This window comes from Momordica charantia, assembly GCF_013281855.1.
Source record: "Momordica charantia cultivar OHB3-1 chromosome 6 unlocalized genomic scaffold, Mcharantia_2.0 BLBB01000006.1, whole genome shotgun sequence".
Taxonomy (NCBI): Eukaryota; Viridiplantae; Streptophyta; class Magnoliopsida; order Cucurbitales; family Cucurbitaceae; genus Momordica; species Momordica charantia.
In genome coordinates, this window is record NW_028275164.1 from 30044917 (window position 1) to 30061400 (window position 16484).

The following is a 16484-nucleotide window of genomic DNA, read 5'->3' on the forward strand; positions in this document are numbered from 1 at the left end:
CTTGTGACACATGCAAATGGTTGTTATTTCTTAGTGTAATATCTGGACGACACCTTTCGGCTATCTTGGCTTACCTTAATGGACACGTGTAAAGTAATGACACCACCTCGAAAATAAAATGATCACAAATTTTTAAAAATTTAAATAATAAATATAGCCGTTGATTTATTGGATAAATTACACAAATCACTGAAGGAGTGAAGGGAGTATATGATAGTTGTAACAATTGTACCCCCAAACTTTTAACAAAACTCCACAGCAATTTTTTTTTTTAAAAAAAATTACATTCTAATACTCCCTAGTGTAAAAATTAAACACTCGAACTTAAAAATATTGGATTTATTTTACTTTATTTCTCTCTCATATTTTACAGAAATTGGATTATTTGGAGGGTTTAATTTTTACAAAGTCCGAGGGTACAATTTTCTCATTAAAGTTTTAAGAGTTTAAACTTTATCGTTGAAAGTTTTAGAAGTCTAGTTTTTTTCATTGAAAATCTGAGGGTTTAATTTTTACGATTAAAGATAATTAATTTCAATAACTAATATATTTCGTAATTGTCTAATTCATCAATCATTGCCTCTTTTTTCTTTTTGAATGAACGAGAAGACACAAAATTGAAATATATCAATTAACTTACAGAAGGATTCAAAATTAATCTACGCGGTTCTTCAATTTTAAAATTAAAAAACAAAAATTCTTCTGTCCGTAGAGAGTACAAATCGGCACTAGCTAAGGCGTGAAAACACCGAATCCTATTCCAACTTCAATATACAAAATCGTCTTATACCATATGTACTTTTACTGTTCGATGATTCAATTTTTTATCTTTTAAAAAGGCATTTCAATGTTCTGTTTACTCATTAATAATTTAGAAAGAAGAAAACACAATGTATACCAGATTTTACTATTTTTTAAATAGAGCTGCAAGTTTAAAATTTTACATAGATGACATAATTTAATCTGAATTTTTAAAAAAATGGTGTGTTTAATGCATTCAAGTCGATAATAAGGAAAAATAGGATTCTTTTTTTTAATTCTAACACATGTGGAGATAGAGATTTAAACCATTTTAGTCAAAAATAAACGTCTCAATCTGTGTGACAAAAAAAAAAATTTGATGGTCAACATTTAGTGACCCTAAAATCCAATTTTTAGAAACAAAAGTCTAATACAAGTAAATAGAAGTGTTAGAGCTCTCTTACCTAAATCTAAATCTAAAATTGATCCATCATTATGTTTAAATGATCTATTGATTGAGAGATATTTTGAAAATGTTTTCATTTTTATCCATAATTATGTTTAAATGATAGAGATATTTTTTGTTTTGTATTTTTTAATATATAAACGTTCTGCACTTCGGGCCTCAATTGAGGTATCCCGAAACCCTTCCTCCCTCACGAGACAGAAAATTAAAATAAAAAAAAGAATGAAATGTGTGAAAATTAAAAAAAAAAAAAGAATGAAATGTTGTTTGGCCTTCGAGAGGACAGAAAATTAAAACAAAAGAAATCAATGTTGTTTGACCTTCGAACGAAAGCTAGCAACATAAGTAGGGACAATGCTACTTCTATATTTTGCTACTTCTATTTTTATTAAAATGTTATTCTTGTTTCCATTTCTTTTTTTTTTTACTTACTTTTGAGATTGCAGATTTTTATTTATCAGAGAGGTTCAGTCTCACCATCTTGTCCCAACTAACTATATGATTTTTATTTACTATAGAGGTTCAGTCTCACCATCTTGTATGATTTTTATTTGCCATAGAGGTTCAGTCTCACCGATAATTAACATGTATCTCACCTAGATTTTGATCTGATCCCCACTGAACTTCCACTTTGGAAGACCATGAGTTCCCAAATGAGACTTCAAATTAAGACTACAAAATTAGACCAAATGTCCAGGTGAAACAAAATATTAAGTCAAAGTGGTGAAACATAATTTTAATCCAAAATTACCTAATCATAAGAATACAAAGTGAGTCCGAGAGACCAAATGGAAGCAAGAGCATAAGCTAAACCATGAGGTAACAGCAGTGAGAACAGACCAAATTTGACACAACCATTTCATAAGTAGCAGTGTTGAAACTTGAAACAAAGCCTTCCCCAATACAAGTTTTATCTTCTTATCACAATACAAAACACAAATACGCCCTCCCACTTTCTTCAAACTATGTGCACCAAAGATGAAACAGAAACAAAACATTACACTGAAACCTCACTTAACAGAACACATTGAAATCCCTCTGTGCATCCAAATTTGAAATTAGTCCTACAGTATCCTCACTTCAGCCTCCGTCCCACCAGGCCCCTGCTGCTGCTGAGACGGCGGGGAGTCTCCACCTTTCCCCATCCACGACCCGACCGTATCTTTCACGGTATCCACCACGCTCCTCGCCGCCGCGGCTGTGGCAGCGGCGGTGGAAGATCTCTCTGTCTCTCGATTGTCCTCTCTGCCGAGGCGCCGCGTGAGCTCCTCCGACTCCGTCACCTCCGCCTTCGGTGGCACCTCCTCCTTCCGCTTTTGGAAGGCCTCTGATATGGCCTCCAACAACGCCCTGTCGTCCTCCCCCGGCTCCAGCTTCTGCGCTAGATACTCCTTCACCGACACCCCTTTATCTTCCCCTTCCCCTGTTCTTACGCCGTAGCCCAGCTTCGACGCCACAAAATCCTTCGCCGAGATGGCGGTTCCGGCCAGCGCAGAACCCACGGCTGAGATCTTCTGCCCGTAACTGCTCTGCTGATCTCCTGCCTCGTTTCCGGCCCGGTTCGCTCTGTTTTCGTCATTGACTTTCATCTTTGCAAATGAATCCAGAATCTCAGAAGACCCAGACCCGGCTTCTTGGCTCCCTGTCCGGTCCCAAAACAAATTCATAAGATCAAATTCAAAAATGATTTTTACGGGTTCCGAGTTGTTAAGAGGCTAATTTGTTAATTACCAATCGCCGCGGGATCAGAAGCTTTGACCTCAGAATGTAGAGGCGCGTGAGGCTGTTTAGGCGGCGCGTGAGGATCCTCCTCCAAGCTCAAAGGGGACAGAGACATGGTCGTGTTGGGGGCGACGGCGGAGTTATCTAGACGATCTACTTCCTTTTCCTTGGTTGCAAAACCAGCGTCGACAGCAGAGCGACTTGTCGTTTCTGTTGGGGGTGGAGGAGGCCAATGATGCATCACTGTCGACCTGCCAAATCCAACATCTGGAGTTGGAGTTGGAGTTGGAGCCACACCACTCCTCATTGCAGCACCTTCATACACTGCCACGTCCACAAAACAAAAAACATCCTTCCGTGGTAAGGCCAAATAACCAATTTAATCATCATATACTTTCTAAATGTTTGATTAAAAAATAAAAAAGAAAAAAGAAAAAGAAAGAGAGAGATTAGACATGGTGCTCCCTGGAGTTGAGGATCTTCCACCACTGCTTCATCTTCATCTTCATCGTCGTCTTCTTCATTATCCTCGTAGTGGTGAGGATGATGGCCGTGCTTAGTGATGGTGTCCTTAATCTTCTTAGCCTTTGCCTTCACTTTCTTCAACACAGATTTCTTCTCATGATCTTCTTCATTATCCCCTTGATCCACACCTAATTACATTCAAAATCAAACCCATTTCCAAAATCTCAGCACAAAATTAAAAAAAAGAAAAAGAAAATTTTTTGACATTCCAATAATAGAAAGACGTACTGTTGGTTTACCTTGGTGGGCGTGGGGGTGGTGATGAGGGGCAATTTGTTGGGACTGCATTAATCCTAAAAAGCCGACGGCGGTAAGTCCTGATGAGATAGAAACAGACGTGTACGTGGAATATAATATATATATATATATTAGAAGACAAAAATTGGTGAAGGGGATTATTCACCAGGTTTGCATATTTATGGTTGTGGCCATTTGAGAAGAGGACACGAATGAGTTGACGATGCTTCTCAGTCATGCAGGACACGTATCATAATCGCTACTACGGACGTGGCAGTTCAGCACGGGAATAATTAAGGTCCGATCCGGCCGATTCTGTTTAATCAAATAGATTCAATCGTCGATTTGCTTTCGAAAAAATATTTTTTTGATTATGCGGTCATCTTATAAATTCGTACTGTGTTTTTTAAATTAATAAAATGTAAAATATAATGTTATCCAATAATAATTCTACAAAATTAATTAATTATATATATATATGTTAATAAATACATTAATATTGTTTTAGATTTAACTATAAGTTCTCATTTACAAATATATATACTACTACCTACCTTGAATAATTTTATAATATTGAGATTCAATTTTTAAATTTGCTACTAAATACATGTTTGAAAATATTGAAAATAACTCACTTTTTATTTAATCCCTTATTGTTTAGATTTTTATTTTCAGATTACCAACGAAATGCATCCTTTATTTTTTACATGATAACTTTTAAAGAAAGCTCATAAAGTAGTTGGGAATTAATTTGGACCATTTGCTTAATTGGAATGATAAGGTATCGAAACGAGTATCAATTAGAATGAAATTAATTGAAATTTAAATGTTATTTCTTTGATGTTGTTTGTTATCAAGTAAAAACGACACGTCACACATTAGAAGGCTAACTAAGTCACCTAGACTAGGTCAGGAAACCAACTCGATACAGTTGCATTAGAAAGAATCCAAGCGTACTGGAAATAGGGTCAAGTACTCCTAAGAATTCGTACTATGGACAACCAGCTGACAGGGGAGTGCGATAGCAGGAGACAGAGGATGTTCTATGAACGTCGAAGGGAATAGAGATCTTCCCCTCATACCCTCTCTATCTCACATATAAAGAAAGAGGTAACCCTAACGAAGGCAAACTGTGAAGATTCATCACACACTCTAAAACAGACTCTCACACTCGAGATTCTTACTCTCTTATTCTTCTGTTACGTACTTATTTGTCTTTACTTGATTTCTAACTCAGCATCAGAGTGTATTTGGTAGAGCACCACACCAGTACAATTTTCTTGTGTGTGCAGACTAACAGAGACGAAGACGTACATATCACCTACGTAGACCTCACTAAAAAATCAACATCAACGTTATTTATTATAAACTTTTTAAATCAAAATTAGAAACCCTAATAATATGGTTTACTAAGATTGTCTATAATTGAAATAAGAATAAGATCATGAAGTTTTAGGAGAGGAATGAAATTGTCAAGTTTGAGGTGGTTATTCACGCCAATTTATTTTATTTATACATTTTAGTAAACACCATAAAAGAATCAAAATTTTCTTTTGAAATATTAATATTTTAGTTAAATATTTTCCTCATAATTTTCTGGTAAAATTTATCTCTCTACCTTATCTTTCTTTCTTTAACTACCTCTCCCTAAAATTTATCCTCCTATAATTGTTCTCTAATTTATTTCTCTCTATCATATGTATAAATTTTATCTTCTTGCGATTCCAAAAAAAAAAAAATAATAAATAAATTATCTTCTTGAATTTTCTCCCACTATATTTTGTCTTAGTTTATCTTTATTTCCTTATCTTTTTTGCTAACTTTATTTTCTCTTTTTTATGGAGAAAGAAAACTTTATTTTTTATCTAAATTTTCTCTTTTTTTCTCTCTAACTTTTTTCAATTTAAAAGTTCTATTTCTATCTTTTCTCTAATTAACATTTTTTAATCTATAACTTTCTTTCCCTTTTTTAATTAATATTTTTCTCTAATATATCTCTGTATAAATATTATTTCCATCTCTCGAGAATTTCTCTCTATCTTCATGAAATATTTTTGCCCTTTTCTCTGCATATTTTTCTCAATCAAACTTCTCTACCTCTCTAACTAATTTTTAAAATATAGAAATAAAAAATCTTATCATCTAAAAATTTCTCTCTCTAGAATTTTCATCCATCTATTACTGTTATTTCTCTCTCAAATTTTAATATTTCTTCCAATTTTATCACTTTATAACTTTTATTTTTCTCTTAAACATATTTATCTCTAACTTTTCTCTCCCGACAAATTTACTTTCTCTCTTTCTAATTTATTTTTCTTTTTTTTTCTACGTTATCTTTTGCTCCCTAACTATACTCTCCATCCCTCTAATTTTCTCACTCTAAAATTGATTTCTCTCTCTAATTTTTTCACCTAACATTTTTTTCTCTCTCTAACTAACATTATCTATCTAACATATCTCTTATTCTTAAATTATCTCCTCTTTTTACTATGCTTCTCTCTAAAATTTATCTCTCTAACTTTTCTTTGTAAAAAAATTCTCTTTATCGAATTAAATTTTCTTTTCTTGCCTCCCCATATTCTCCTCCTTGGCATATCTCTATCTTTATAACTTAAAAGAAAATAGAAATTCAAAATAGTTATCAGATTTTATCTTACAAGAGACGAAAACAAAATATAATGACCAAATATGTATTGTTTTTATTTTTTATAAATAGAAACCTAAAAACAAAAAATAGAAAATAGAAAGCAAAAACAAGAAGTGAAATGGTCATGGGGACTCATTTTCAAATAGGACATTTGGTGAAATAAAAAAACCTCCAAATGGGAGGTATATATATAATAGACCCCATTTTAAGCGCCAAAATTCAGTTCATCCTCCACTGGGACCGTTGTCTCCCTCTCCATCGTCTTGCTCTCACTTTCACTAAGCTGAAAATGCGAACTCGGTTCCTCAACATTGATTACTTCGCCCCCGAAAACTTCTCCTTCCTCCGCCTCCCTCTCCCTCACCTCGCTTCGGAGCCACTTTCCACCGTCGCCGACCTCCTCCAGTTCGATTCTGTCCCTGAAATCTCTCTTGGAATCGATAGCTTAACCATCGATTCTGCTCTCTCCAAGTTCTTCGACGACGTTCTTCCTCGGAGAATCGACTATGATAACGGAAATCTTGATGCCGGTGGTCGCTCTTCGAGGCTCCGTGATTCCAGGGACAGGATTTTCTCTTCAGGAAGTGTTGAAACTCGTTGTCCGGAGGTAATCGAACTTTTTGCTCCAACTATGAAATTTTGCATTTCATTTAGGATCGTTTTTTTATGCGTTCGGATGTAAAATTCATCTCCGTAAGAAACTCTACGAAGTTTATGTGTATTAGCATAGCGTGCTTGATTGAATCGAGGAGCGCTCTTCAGTTGAATTTTACGATTCTCAAAGATATCGAAGATATTATTCCTCCGAGGTTATCCTCATTTTTTATTTCTTTGATTTCGTGATAATTTTTATGTGAGGCCGGAGCGGTGATCGAACTCAAGCGTCACCTCATTGTGAGGCAAAAAATTGTTATCTGAAAGATTGTTAGAAACATGAAATGTTTTCCCATGGGGACTTTTATATATGCTTTTCATGTAAATCTAATTTGAGCTGTTTTGGATGAACTTTTGTGATTTTATATTTCTGTCTTTGAATCTAATTTCTTTTCACAGAAATGTATCTTAAAAGTGAAATATAATCAATAAAATACCAAAAACTGCCACGAAAGATTTCTCATGCTAGGCTACCGCAACCACTTATGCAGAGAAAAAAAACTTGGTGTCTAAGAGAATGACTTACGCCCTCCACCTGTAGTTCTCAAAATTTGATTTCATTTTCAATGCAAAACAGCACGCATGCTGACAAGTAATTTACGATTAACTTTTAATAGTACATTTTAATTCTTTTTTTATTTAACAAAAATAAAAATAATAATAAAAATGAATTAATTTTTATCATACTTAAAATGACATTTTCTTTTCTTCTTATTATATAAATTTTTTAGCAATGTTTTACTTTTGTATGTGTCTCATCTTTGGACAACAGGTAAGATCGTCATCTTACATCTGAAAACACTACTAATTAAGATTGATTAGGGATAGTAATTAACAATTTCTCGAGATAACCTTTAGAATTAGTCTGGGGTTTGGTTTGGAGATATTTAATTTTGAGGTTCTCATATTGATGTACCAAATACTGGCTACTCAGATTATGGACACTCTATTGTGTAGTTTTCTGATCCTCATAGGTGTAGTTTGGAGCTTCTTGTGATTTCTGCTTTGTTTGGATGTATAAACGTTTCACCATTGAAGGAAAATGCAGTGAACGATTTGATAGTCAGGTATAGATTAGATGTGACTAGATAGAGTAATGTCGCAGAACAGCCTAACTAAAAGATAACCTCAATGATTCTTTTTGCAACGTGCCATAGGAGAACTAACTAAAATCAATCTTGTCATATTAATTTTGACTCCATTTCTTTCTTCACCTTTTTGGGCAACTGTTTATATTTGTATGTTTGCTTGAATAAAAGAGGCATGATTACGCTTTTTAACTCTTCTTCTTGAACTTTTACATTGCCTTGTTTATATGAAGCTTCCATAAATTTTAGTTATTTAGACGATGATCAACCACATGCTGAAATATGTGGTTGCTTGATTTTACAAGGGGTTTAGATATTTTTCTTCGAAGGATTCTGGTATGTATACCTCTATCACTTTGTCAGGGCTCCTCTTTCCTTTATCTGGTTCATTTTTATGGATTGCAGGAAGAAGCTAAGATTACTTACGAAGATAATGTGGAGGGGGGCTGGAAGAATTTTGGATCTGAAACTTCAGAGACTGAATTTGTAAATTGAAATTCTGGCTTTCTTGAGCTAAATTACTTTTGTTTCATTGCTATGTTATAATGAGGATTTGAATGTGTATAATATGTTATGACAGATGGATATTGGGGCTGATATAAGGATTAGAAACCTAACATACAGTATGATCCAATTTGAAACACCTCAGCTTGATGCATTCTTGGTACTGTTCCTGTCGAAAGTGAAGATTTTAATGCAGTTCTGGTTTATTATACTTGGCTGATCTTTGGTTATGTTGTATTTAGTAGTCACGATGAATACAATATTTTGCTTGTATCTGCAGGAAAATGCCTTATTGTCTGAAAAAGAGGAGGTACATATCCTCACGGTATTGCCGGAGGTTGAATTTAATCTTGTAAGTGGAACATTCTTGAAAATAGTTGCCTTAATTGACTTGATAAGCTAGACTTAGTTTCCTCTTAGTATTCTTAAACACAACAGCAATATTAAGACTTTCAACATTTTTGAATATTTTAGGATTCTGGTTGACAATGGAACAGGCATTTACGAAATTTTGTTTGGAAGACATTATTTTAGAACAAGGAAGATGATAGCATTATTATAATTAGACACTGGCGCAAAATTTTCTTCAAGTCTCAAGTGAGGATTTTGCTTGGTGGAAGATAATAAGTATTCTCCATTCTCATTGTGGCAGTAGAGGATTGACAACTTAAAGTGTCTTGACTTAGAAATATTGATTAATTCTTTTAGCTATTTCTTATTAGCATTACTGGAGGCGCGTTGAAAATTACCGCCACTCTATTTATAGTTTGCTATTGCCCAATCTGTATAATGGATAAAATATTTGTGGAATATGGAGACAATATACGTTTACAACATTCTGTAATAACATGTTATAGCTGAATAATGAAAATTATAGTTTTTCCTTTCAAAATTTGAATAATATATTATGACCTTTAGTTTACTTTTTATTTCCTGCACTCATTTTTTAATCATCATGAAAATTACTTTCAAAGTTTATGTATGCTTACTGTAATCCTGGTGACGATAGTGTAAACCTTACTGTCAGTTGGTTTTGATTGGCTCTTTATATTCAAGATTTTTGCTACCTCTTTCACATGGACAAATTTTCTCATTTTCTGCATGTCGTTTCTTTTTGTTGAGGAAACTTTTTTGATGTGAAGTCTAAGTGATCTAAATACTTTTCTTATAATATGCTCTTATGCTTAATTTCTATTTCCATTTTTTTTTCCTCCAAATTTTAACGGTTACTGGTGATAATCTGGGTATTTCTTGCAGGAAACTCTTAATCAAGGGCTTCTTAAATACCCTTTTGAGGTCAAAGAATCAGTTTATGATATTGAAGGAATTAACTCAGAATATTTCTTGGAACAAAAATCTTGCTTGTTTGAAATCGGTTTCGCTCAGGACCAGAAGCTATTGCATCAAGTGACTTTTCCATTTTTAGAAGTAGACGAGATGGTCCCTGAAACTTTGGTTGTGTTGACTTTTCAGGATGAACTTTTTTTTATTCTTGAAAATACTGAATCACCTCACAGGATACAAGATGGTAATTTACTTGTCAATAATGAAGAATATTTGTGCTCCATGAAGTATGATGTGGAAGAGTTTCTTTCAGATAATTTTTTGAGTCCATGTGCTTCTTCTGAGTTGGCATCTCCCGGCATTTCCGGAGGATCAGACTTAATGAGCTTGATGGAAACTTTGGAGATTCCAGCAAGCTCTGCAGTTCAAACAAAATCAAGTGGCGATTTGACTGTAGGACCAGCTATTTTTGAAGAATTCCAGCTGCTGGATATATACTCAAATAATTCTTTTGAAGTATTCTTTGATCTGGAATTATCAGCCGTTTCAGAAGTTCATGACTGTATGTCCATTGAAGATGCAAATTTCAAGAGTTTCAATGAATTGATTGTTTGTCATGAACTTGCCCTGGTAGATGACACATTCAAGTCACTACCTGTACCTATTTTATCTAACCAGGGATCTGAAAGATCCGTGTGTGCCTTTATAGAGGATGTATTAGGTAATCTAAATGGACAGTCATTATCTGCATCTGATGGCATATACTTGGATTGGCATCTGTTGGAGGAAAATAGCTGCAGCTCCGGAATTTATTCTTCGTATCAGAACATGTTGGAGGAAATTAATTTGAAACCCATAGAGTTCGATCAGGAACCTTGTGAAAATGATAATATATTTTATAGATATGTTTTCTCAGATGATGCTTTAGTCAGAGAAAGAACAGAAGAGAAGGGTGAATGTAAGGAGTCTTTTTTTTATGGTGATTCAATGTTTCCTAGTCAAACTATTGAAGTTGCTTCGAGCAAATTATTGAATGACAGATGTCAACAAAAAGGAAGGCAAGATCTTGCAGCTGTTGTTGGAAATACTGAGAAAGCTTTGTCATCGTGGAAGTCAATATCAGAGTCCAATGATCTCAGCTTTTTCTTGAATCCTCAAAAACCTGCTGGTGTGGGAAGGGGTGAATCTGTATTTAGTGCAATTGACGCCAATGCTATGCTCCCCAAGGCTTCATGTGATGGAAAATTGACCAACCAGCCTTCTACGTCCACTGATGATGTAAGTTTGACGCAATGGAATGTTGCAGTACATCAAGTTTGTCTGTCTGATAATATTCTACATCTCATCAACAACTGTGAGAAAACCTATCTAGCCATCTTGCAGAATGAGACAGAACTGAGAAAGACATATCTTCCATGTGTAGCTGAAGATTATTTTTTAATGCTTAGCCTTCCAAAACAGAAGTTGATAGACTGCATTAAGAAAATATATTTGCAAGGAGCCAGTACTTACTGGGAAGAAAAAATAATGACTCTAGCCACGTTATATGCCATTAAGCAGATAGCTTGGTATTTATGTTTCTATGGCATCCACCCAGCTCATCTATATCTAAAGAAGTTATGTCACAGCTTGGAGTGTCTGAAATCAAGGTTGGGTTTCTTGCTGTCCTTGATTGAGGATGCAGGTAGAATGGTTGACAGAGAAATAACCCTATCACATCCTGCACTTACTACTACCCAGGATATATTATGCTCATCTATACCTAAAGATGAGCATAAGACTGCTGCTAGTACTCTCAAAGTTCTGGTTGTAGCAAACCAAATTTTCTGGTGGTCATTGAAGAAAATGTTTGGGTCCATGGGATTATCTTTTGAAGAGCTAAAATATGAGAGTCCTACAGATCAGCGAGTATCTAACCCCGACATTATGGTGGATGATCTTGTTTCCAATTGCTTATTGGTATCCCAAGAGTAAGTTCCTGTTGTACTAAGTAAAAATTTTACAAGCTTCTTGTTGTAGGTACATGTTTTATGTGTAACAGGAAAGCATAACATGCAATGAACAATGAGGGAGGTTGGCATGGATAATTAAAAATTCACTCATTCATAATCAGTTGATGACTTTTAATGCAGGTATAAGGATGCAGCAACAGATGAACACCATGTTTTGAGTTTCATGAGATTTTAACTTTATTTTCTACAATATAAAATTTTTTTAGCGTGCAAGATTTTTTTTTTCTCCTCAAGATACTATTTAATTGGTTATTCAATGTTTATCCTACGGATAAAATTAGGGAATATTCATGTTGGAACATCATATATTTGCATCTCTGTAATCCATCACATGCAACATTTAGACCAGAATAAGTTCAAATTTCCTAATTTTAAAATTTGAACTACTTCCGAAGGCACATTTCTGGGAGTTTTCCATTCAACAAATTTAGCATTATCTTGGAATATGGAGGTTCGAATGGTTCTTCTCAGATCTCCACTTATTTGTCAAAATTAATTGACATGCCTCATCCACACTTCGTAACGTTGGAGCTGGATAACTGTGGCAATTGCAAAGCATTTTGTGGAGGCGTTGATATGCCTAATGAACTGACAATTGTAAGTTTGTTCCTTTTTGCATGCAAATTTGCAGATAATACTATCTATTGATATTAAATGAAGCCAAGGGTCATTATGGAATTACATGCTTTAATAAAGTTGGTAAAATTATGTTAACTTATCCATCCATAAATTCACATTGGTTAATGCTAGCTGTATCTGTTCTTAGGACGAGAACTCTTTGGTGGAGAATAAGACTGGGATGTTGGAGAAATTGTTGAACTTTTTACCTTTTGAGGAAATGTATATCTTGGCACCACCAGAGGCAACAATTGAACCAGAAGATTGCGCAGTGCCTCGGGGAGTGCCAGTAGTACCACTTGTAGATAAATCTCAGCATATTGACCTAATGTCCTTTCCTGAAGCAATTGTTATTGTAAACACTCAGAAATTTGAAAAGGACATGATTGTATCCAGAAGAAGTTCCTATCAAAGAATTCTTGCATTGGAGAAAGAAGGTGTGCAGGTTGTGGAACGAGATCTTAGTTTGCCTGTGGATTTAATAATTACTTCTTCAGTTTGCTTAATGTGGTATGACTGCACAAACATTCATAGGAAAGCCAGTACTTCAAATGATGCTTCTTCGTGCTTATGGATAGATAATATTGCAACAGATGTTTTGACATCTGTAAGTTTTACTTTCAGTGGTTGCGTTCTGGTAATTTTTCTACCCTACCAAGATTATGTATGTTTATTCTTATTACCTATCAAGATACTATCTCCCATTTCCCTTACCCAAATCCAAAACACATCCCCTGATACTTGGTTGTTAGCGGAAAATAGGAGTCCTTAGTTTCCTGGAGTTTGCAAACAGGCTTATATACTGCTTTTCATTTTCTTTAAGCATTCAAGAATTGCTCCGTATCTCTGATATTTCAAAAGACTTTCTTTATGAAAAGTGATGAACAAATTTGTGCATTAAAAAAAAAAATGTTGTTAATTGATCACAACGCATGCATGATTCTGCCATTGGCTCTAGAATCTGGAAATCCTTATTAGCTATAGTACAATTCCTGAATTTTCTAGCATGGACATGGAATTTCTCTCATCATAGTGGCAGTAATTAATTGGCTAAAAGACTCCAGTAGACTGAAACTCGATTATTGCTTGTTGTTGGTATATTCTGACCAGTAATGGGTGGATAATTCATATATTAGTTTAGCTTCTCTCTTGATACAAATAGTAGATCTCTTCTTCAGGTCTTTGAGGGAGAAATCAGTTCCCTTTCCACCGTAATGGAATCATCAGATGGACTTTATGCTGCAGCAGCAAGTTTAGAAATTGATTTTCAGCTTTTCTGCTCCTACTCATCCGAGTTGACAGATGAGATAATACTGGGCTGCATTGAGAATGTTTCTAAGTTGATGACTAGGGGTCTGTACCCCAAGATGTCTGAATCAGAAACTCTTGCAGAATCATTTCTTACGAGATTCCCATCAGTTAATCCTTTGACAGCTCATGGGATACTTTCTTCAGAAAGCAATCTTGCCGACTTTCTAGAGTGGTCACATGAATGCAGGCTCCGTGCAATTAAAAAATATTGCATTCCTGATGAAAGTGTCTCGCTATTTAGTGCTCTGTGCAAATATGGTGAGCGGGAGGACTCAAAATCTGCAATGACAGACTGCTCCTCTTCGGTATCTTCTGGTCCTGATTCAGAGAAGTGTCACTTTAATGTTGATTCTAAAAATAAAAGAAGGAACTTCACTGGTGGTGCCCAATGCATTGATAAAAATATGGACTTTTTGAATTCTGATCCACTTAATCCATTCACTGTAGTCACGGTGGAACCTTTAGCTGCATCCAAGCCATTTGATTCTAAAATGTTTGAAGATCCTGAAATCTTTTATGATTTCAAAGGGTTATCTTCATCTGTTAACCATTTCTTTGATCAAAACCATAATCTGGAGTCTTTTGACACAACTGCACCGATGGATCCTATCAGTGTCTATAAGCCACAAGATTCTTGGATATCCACAGCTCCTGAAATATCAGATCAGATTAGGAGTTGTTCATCATATGTTCGAAATCAGGGATTGGACCCAAGTAAAAGGAAAATACAAAACTCGCGTAATGGGAATAAGTCTGAGAATCAGCACGAGGAGCTCATAGGTGAAGTAGTCAACCTGATTGATAAACCTGTATTAAAAGACGACTTTGCGACTATGGCTCCTATGAATTTCTTGCCGTTGATGTTTGATAATGAAAAAGATTCATCAAGGAAGTCTAAAATTCAAAGAAGATTGTCTTATGAACAAAGCGGCAACCCTTTCTGTTCAGTTGATATTGCTAACAACTCAAGTTCAGATATTTGGAGTTCTATCAATTTGCAAAGACAGGTTTCACAGGGATTGAACAATCATTTTCCAGATCCTAGCTTCAAAACCAATATTATGCCTCTCAGGTACAAGGATGGTCACCCAGATGAGGGTTTAATAGAAAATTCTGTAAGAGGTTCAAAAGTATTATTTTCACACTCAGAGAACCCCATATCACATTCTGATGCAACCCCTCTGTCCATTGCTCTCCGTTCAAAACATCTGCAAGAAAGTTCACCTTGGACTATGGAATTTCTCAACCGAATTAGGGAAAAAAGCAGAAACCGTCGGCAGTCCGTTCCAAGTGGCTCATCTTCCCCTTTCCCTGAGCATTTGGGTAATGTGAAAAAAACTATCAAAAGAAGTCCCTCTATTCTTGAATTTTTTAAGTACCAAGGGGGCAGCGCTCTGAGGAAGAAACCAGAATGGAAGAAACCAGAACAAAAGAGGCAGAAACAATCAATACAATCATCAAACTCGTCCAAGAATGAACTCATTCCAACTAGTGAGCTTTCTTCATGGACGCCTATTGATAAAAGATCGAGGCAGGTTTGTATGTGCTCATTTCTGATATCAAATGTTAGAAAATATTCTACATTCTTGTACAATTTTTCACTGAAATCAATTTTAGACTTTATCTTTCGCAATTGATGGGAATGAGAGCCAAACTAAGCTGGTCTGGAGCAATGACAATTATGGTCTAAGAAAAAGTTCACAGAAACTTGGTAATAAATGATGCAACGGAACACTGCATATGCTGGCAAAGTAACAGGTCATTCTTGAAGTCCTTTTTTCCTTAATTTCATATCTTTGAAGTTATAAAATACCAGTAACAATGTTGCTTATTGTGCAGATTTCGAACAGCAGACTATTCTGATAACAGTTGAAATGATTGATGCTGTAACTTACTAACAAAAATGATATCGTTAATATCTCACCGGTAAGTTCCATTGGAGCCACAACTACATCTTCTTTTAGTAGAAAATTAGAAGTGTGTCATTCTCATATGGATGTTTTTCAGTCAACTACTCATGATTAGTAGCACACTTATACTAGCCTGAAAATGAACTTTTTATGTCTATTTCACTTACAGAATATGCAATTTTACATTTGAAGCCTTTTCAAGTGATGCCAATGTATTCGGACAAAGGCCAATAAATTTGCACCCAACTGGATTGCATATGTTTTCACCCATAAATTTTTAACTAGCACACAATGTTAATTTCTAGGAGGTGTTTATACAACTATTGTGAATGTGGTGATTTTGTGGTTTATGTTTTATTATTTCAAAATCTATAACTTGCAAGGAGCCACCCTGCAGCTGTGATGTCGCGACCATGGCGGAGAATCGAAGCACTGGGATCCTTCTCAGACGTGTATAAACATTCTTACGTTGACTGGCTTGGAATTTGATTGATTTCCCAACTCAAAAGCCATTTTACATAATTTATCTGTGAAAGAGAGGTTGTGTTCCAAGTGTTGGAGCTCCTTATTCAAAATTCCAGCTAATTTCTCAGCATCAATATTTGTTGCATTGAACTTTTACATGTGTCAAGATGAGTGGATGACTCTAAAATAACAGTTTTTTTCTCTTCAGAGAGCTCCGAGTCATGATTTCGATTAACATCTTAATAAAAGCCTTATCCATAACCAGTGATTTTCTGAACCCTGCAAATTGCAAGCTAATTG

At 35.1% G+C, this 16484-nt stretch overlaps 2 protein-coding genes across 4 annotated transcripts; one reads left to right on the forward strand and one right to left on the reverse strand.

The window, feature by feature from the left end:
* Window positions 1-2051: 2051 nt before the first annotated feature.
* On the reverse strand, window positions 2052-3845 carry LOC111022758 (uncharacterized). Its single transcript, XM_022300006.2, has 4 exons — window positions 3694-3845; window positions 3385-3582; window positions 2939-3253; window positions 2052-2849 (listed from the first exon to the last, which is right to left on the reverse strand). Exons 1-4 carry the CDS (start codon window positions 3740-3742, stop codon window positions 2272-2274), a joined length of 1140 nt encoding a protein of 379 aa, XP_022155698.1. The 5' UTR covers window positions 3743-3845; the 3' UTR covers window positions 2052-2271.
* A 2693-nt stretch (window positions 3846-6538) lies between these two features.
* On the forward strand, window positions 6539-16459 carry SHOC1 (shortage in chiasmata 1). 3 transcript variants are annotated; one of them, XR_002603024.2, is made up of 11 exons: window positions 6539-6945; window positions 8486-8566; window positions 8661-8744; window positions 8865-8936; window positions 9842-11838; window positions 12276-12477; window positions 12647-13135; window positions 13677-15344; window positions 15427-15567; window positions 15649-15735; window positions 16103-16459. XR_002603024.2 is itself a non-coding variant. In XM_022300076.2 (10 exons), exons 1-9 carry the CDS (start codon window positions 6628-6630, stop codon window positions 15529-15531), a joined length of 5016 nt encoding a protein of 1671 aa, XP_022155768.1. In that variant the 5' UTR covers window positions 6540-6627; the 3' UTR covers window positions 15532-15567; window positions 15649-15975. The 3 variants fall into 3 exon arrangements, 1 of the variants encoding a protein (XP_022155768.1); XR_002603025.2 differs by having other exon boundaries at window positions 16117-16459; XM_022300076.2 differs by lacking the exon at window positions 16103-16459 and having other exon boundaries at window positions 6540-6945; window positions 15649-15975.
* Window positions 16460-16484: the final 25 nt, after the last annotated feature.

Bases quoted from the DNA above. Each gene is read 5' to 3' on its own strand.
- LOC111022758 (XM_022300006.2), bottom strand. From the start codon at position 3,742: ATGCAGTCCCAACAAATTGCCCCTCATCACCACCCCCACGCCCACCAA. The intron at 3,583-3,693 runs GTAAACCAACAG...GAATGTAATTAG, and splicing joins CCACCCCCACGCCCACCAAG to GTGTGGATCAAGGGGATAAT. The intron at 3,254-3,384 runs GTCTAATCTCTC...TGGACGTGGCAG, and splicing joins TCAACTCCAGGGAGCACCAT to TGTATGAAGGTGCTGCAATG.
- SHOC1 (XM_022300076.2), top strand. From the start codon at position 6,628: ATGCGAACTCGGTTCCTCAACATTGATTACTTCGCCCCCGAAAACTTC. The intron at 6,946-8,485 runs GTAATCGAACTT...TATGGATTGCAG, and splicing joins TTGAAACTCGTTGTCCGGAG to GAAGAAGCTAAGATTACTTA. The intron at 11,839-12,275 runs GTAAGTTCCTGT...CTACTTCCGAAG, and splicing joins TGCTTATTGGTATCCCAAGA to GCACATTTCTGGGAGTTTTC.